Source organism: Sprattus sprattus (assembly GCF_963457725.1).
Source record: "Sprattus sprattus genome assembly, chromosome: 10".
NCBI classification, from domain to species: domain Eukaryota; kingdom Metazoa; phylum Chordata; class Actinopteri; order Clupeiformes; family Clupeidae; genus Sprattus; species Sprattus sprattus.
The window spans coordinates 4637485-4642484 of NC_137908.1; the positions used below are offsets into that span (position 1 = coordinate 4637485).

General features: G+C 49.1%; 1 protein-coding gene across 1 annotated transcript in view; it reads left to right on the forward strand.

Annotated features, from left to right (window-relative positions):
- nav1b (neuron navigator 1b) overlaps positions 1-5000 on the forward strand; it is a 124289-nt gene that overhangs the window by 80618 nt on the left and 38671 nt on the right. The window contains 4 exon segments of the mRNA XM_080846272.1: positions 1-279; positions 1641-2078; positions 3011-3052; positions 3261-3406. The exon segment at positions 1-279 is cut by the window's left edge and continues 538 nt beyond it. Of these exon segments, the coding sequence (XP_080702398.1) occupies positions 1-279; positions 1641-2078; positions 3011-3052; positions 3261-3406 (905 nt within the window).

The following is a 5000-nucleotide window of genomic DNA, read 5'->3' on the forward strand; positions in this document are numbered from 1 at the left end:
GCCCGTGCCCACCTCCCCCATGCCCGGTACCGGCTCGGTGGGTCGGGGCGGCACCAAGGGCCGTAGTGGCAGCAGCAGCGGTAGTGGCGGTCCGGTTAACCAGACGGACCGGGAGAAGGAGAAGGAGCGGGCCAAGGCCAAAGCGGACCTCCTGGAGAGCGCCGTGCTGAAGGCCGAGCTGCAGGCGGAGAGCGCCGGGGACGCCCTGACCAAAGTCCAGGGCATGAGGAGGACCAGCACCAGCAAGTACCCAGAGATGACCTCGCCCACCACACAGAGGTGAGTGTGTGTGTGTATGTGTGTGTGTGTGTGTGTGTGTGTGTGTGTGTGTGTGTCTGTGTGTGTGTGTATGTGTGTGTGTGTGTGTGCGTATGTTAGTGTGTGTGTGTGTGTGTGTGTGTGTGTGTGTGTGTGTGTGTGTGTGTGTGTGTGTGTGTGCACGTCAGCAACATCAGGGATTTAAGAGAAGAGATGAGTTTTATTCATAAAAATGTGTGCGTGTGTGTGTTATTGATGTCTGATACGTGTGTTATTCCCACAGTGTGTGAGTGTGCGTGTGTGTGTGTGTGTGTTGGGGGACAAATTGTGTGGATGTGTGCAAGACAGTGAGAGAGATAGAGAGAAGGAGAGACACAGACAGAGACAGACAGAGAGTGAAAGAGAGAGAGAGAGAGAGAAAGAGAGAGAGAGAGAGAGTGAGTGAGAGAGAGAGAGAGAGAGAGTGAGTGAGAGAGAGTGAGAGAGACAGAGAGAGGGAGAGAGACAGACAGAGACAGACAGGGAGAGAGAGAGAGAGAGAGAGAGAGAGAGAGAGAGAGAGAGAGAGAGAGAGAGAGAGAGAGTCTGATCCAAGAGCAGCAGGAGCTCATGATAGGCAGTTCATGAATAAGACATTAGAACTAAGCTGAACTCAAGACTGAATAAGACATTAGAACAAAGCTGAACTCAAGACTCAATTATGTCCTTAAAAGTCAACACAACTCTTTTGGGGGATTTTCAGTGTGGATGAGAATATCTGTTGAATACTACAGCCTCTCAAATAACAAGCAGACAAACTGTTTTGAATTTGCTCTAAGAAACTAAAAGGATTTCTCTCTGACCCACAACATACCTTATTGAGTGAACTGAGCTGAATATAAGAAGCTTATTAATATATTAATTTATAGTATCCTCCTCATTTATCAGCAACCCATGGCAAGTCTTCATAGCCCTCTCTTGTGCTGGTAACAACCTAATGACCTCTCTGTCCACCTCTGTCCAAGTCTGTGTGTGTGTGTGTGTGTGTGTGTGTGTGTGTGTGTGGGGGGGGGTGTGTCTGTCTGTCTGTGTGTGTGTGTGTGAGTGTGTGTAAGTGTGTGTATGTGTGTGTGTGTGTGTAACAACCTGCTGCCCTCTCTGTCCACCTCTTAGGATGCTGAGCTGTGTGCGAGTGTGCGAGTGTGTGTGTTTCTGTGTGTGTGTGTGTGTCTGTGTAATAACCTGCTGCCCTCTCTCCGTCCACCTCTCAGGATGATGAGCTGTAAGTCTCTGGGTCGTCCCCCTAACCTGTGTGTGTGTGTGTGTGTGTGTGTGTGTGTGTGTGTGTGTGTGTGTGTGTGTGTGTGTGTGTGTGTGTGTGTGTGTGTGTGTGTGTGTCTCAGGATGATGAGCTGTAAGTCCCTGGGTCGTCCCCCTAACCTGGCGCACCTGGACAAGCTGAACTCCAACAGCCTTGACTCCTGCGTGACCATCCAGGACCTCCCGCCCAAGATCCCGCCCTACTCCAAGCTTCAGGACCTGGCCGGCTCCCCGTCCCCGGTGTCCGTCACCTCCCCCTCGCCCCGCCTGACACCCAGCCCCGCTCCCCTGCTCCACATCGACTCCCCCGGCTGCTTCTCGGGGACGTCCCTGAGCCTGAGCGGCTCGCCACTGCTGTACCCCCGCATGTCCGGCCTGCACCGAAGCATGGAGGCCCTGCCCCTCCACATGAGCCTGCCCCCTAGCAACGAGCTGTCGCCACGGCAACAACACCACCACGACGCCAAGGCCACCGGCACCTGGGGCGCGGGGAGCAGGACGTCAATCACTCTCTCTGACAGGTTGTCAATCAATCGTAGATTTACAAACGTTCTAAACCAATGCTTTTAAAACCGTTAGCCCTTTCAGCAGGGGTGTAGTTGTAAACATTATTGATAGAGTGCTTCGAGGAAAGGAAACTGTGAAAGCTTTTCAAAACATTTGGAAAGGATTTAGTCACACAAGTAGGATTGGCCGCGTCTTCAAAGATAGAACCGATCGTAATCAAACGAAGGTGGAGTAACATAGTCGAATGCTGGCAAACAGCAACTCACATCTGGCGAGTGAAATAGCATCACCTTCACAGTCATGCAACAAATGATGTTATTGGCACGAGCTGTTGCCACATTTGATGTGCAATGGGCCAAACATCAGAGGGGCTTGTCCAGGATGGCTGCCATTCAGGTTCTGGTCAGTGGAGTTTTGAAGCTGACTTTTACCTTGATTTGGGTGCTGTAACTATAATAATAATAATAATAATAATAATAATAATTCACGCACTCTTCATTCAGAACTATGCACTGTGTGTGTTCTCTTCAGGGGAGTTTTAATGAAGACATTAGCTTGGCTTTTGTGTGACTGTGCAGGCCAGTACAGCCAGAGTAAAGGTATAGATGACAGGTAGAGGTCATGCTCAGGAGAGTGTGCTCAGGACGATGCTGCCACCTGCTGGCAGCATTAGGCACTGGATCGGTGTCATTGGGAATGCTAGTGAAATATTCCAAATAATGGACCAGTTGGATGAACAAATTCATTCAATATGATACTGTCTTTTACAACAAGCATATGCAATGAAATACGTAAATACTAAAAAGTCTCATTGGAATATGTACCTTTATCGTGATATTAGTCATTTCTTACGTTTATAATAAAGTGTGGTAACCAAGAAGATATATTAATGTTGGTTATATCATATACAGTATGTACTTATGTCACGGTCTGTTTCTCCCCCTAGTCTTCAAACAGACAGGAATACTTTGCCGAAGAAAGGTTTGAGGTAAAGTACTACACTACCCATAGTTCATTTGGTCTCTGTCAATGCTGTTTCTGTTGTGGCATAGTGTAGTGTAAGATAGTATGTACTGTTATACTACTTAATACGTAGTTTTTTTTATGATGACGATGGTGATGATGATGATGATGATGATGGAGGAGTTTGTGTGTGTGTGTCCGTAACCTGTGTCTCTCTCTCTCTCCCGGTGTAGTCGTTATGACACCGTTCCCAGCTCTGAGGGGAAGGAGAGACGTCACTCCCATAACGTCGTGACGGAGACGGACAGTCCTCCTCAGCTGCCCTCCCCCACACACATCATACACTCCTTCTCTGGAAAAACACCGCCGACCAACGTGGGTAAGTGCCTACCTCACACACACACACACACACACACACACACACATACACACTGTCACTTAAGCACACATACTCACACATCATACACTCCTTCTCTGGAAAAACACCGCCGACCAACGTGGGTAAGAGCCTACCTCACACGTACACACACACACATACACACTGTCACTTAAGCAGACATACTCACACGTCACACACACACCTTCTCTGGAAAAACACCGCCAACCAACGTGGGTAAGGGCTTAACTCACACACACACACACACACATACACACACATCACGCACACACACACACACACATACACACTGTCACTGAAGCACACATACTCACACGTCACACACACACCTTCTCTGGAAAAACACCGCCAACCAACGTGGGTAAGGGCTTAACTCACACACACACACACACATACACACACATCACGCACACACACACACACATACACACACACACATACACACTGTCACTGAAGCACACATACTCACACGTCACACACACACCTTCTCTAGAAAAACACCGCCGACCAACGTGGGTAAGGGCCTGCATCACACACCCACATCCACACACATACACACACATCACACACACACACACACACGTTCTCTGAAAAAACACAGCCAACCAACGTGGGTAAAGGCCTACCTCACAAACACACAGACACACACAACATCACACACACACACCCACACATCACACAAACCAACATGGGGCCTACCTCACACACACACATGCCCATTTACACACAAACACACATTGTGTTCGCATAGGGTCAGGGTGGTACAAAGTGGGAAAACACACAGACACACTCACTCACAGCCACACACACACACACACACACACACACACACACACACACACACACACCCATACACATGCACATACAATAATATACATAAAATACACAACCAGTAATGTTCAGGAACATTCAGGAACATTGGGTCCTATATTATATATATGTTGGCCTGAGTCACCTGTGATGGCGGATCCATCATACCCCAGGAGCTGATTCTGTTGCCCCAGCAGTCTGTGCTGGTGATATGTGATACGTGAGAGGCCCTGTGCCTGCCCATTCAGCTCAGGCACCCTGCCATGCAATCTGAGTGTGTGTGTGTGTGTGTGTGTGTGTGTGTGTGTGTGTGTGTGTGTGTAGGTGTGTGAGTGTAGGTGTGTGTGCTTGTGTGTGTGTGTGTGTTGTGTGCATGTGTGTGTGTGTGCGTGTGTTTGTGTGTGTATGTGTGTGTGTGTGTGTGTGTGTGTGTGGGCGTCTGTGTGTATGTTGTATTGTGTTGTACAGTAGGTGTGTGTGTGTGTGTGTGTGTGTGTGTGTGTGTGTTTGCGCGTGTGTGTGCGTGTGTGTGTGCGCACGTGTATGTGTGTGTGTGTGTGTGTTTGTGTGCCTGCCATGCAATCTGAAAAATGCAAGGAGCTGTGGGGTCAAGGGTCGCGCGTCGCTATATTTACCCCTCTGACTGCTGGAGAGGTGGCTGTTACCCTATCCCAAGTCATTAGTGTAGAGGGGGGACTGGGTCTGCTAGTGTGTGTGTTTGTGTGTGTGTGTGTATGTGAGTGTGTGTGGGTGCGTGCGTGCGTGG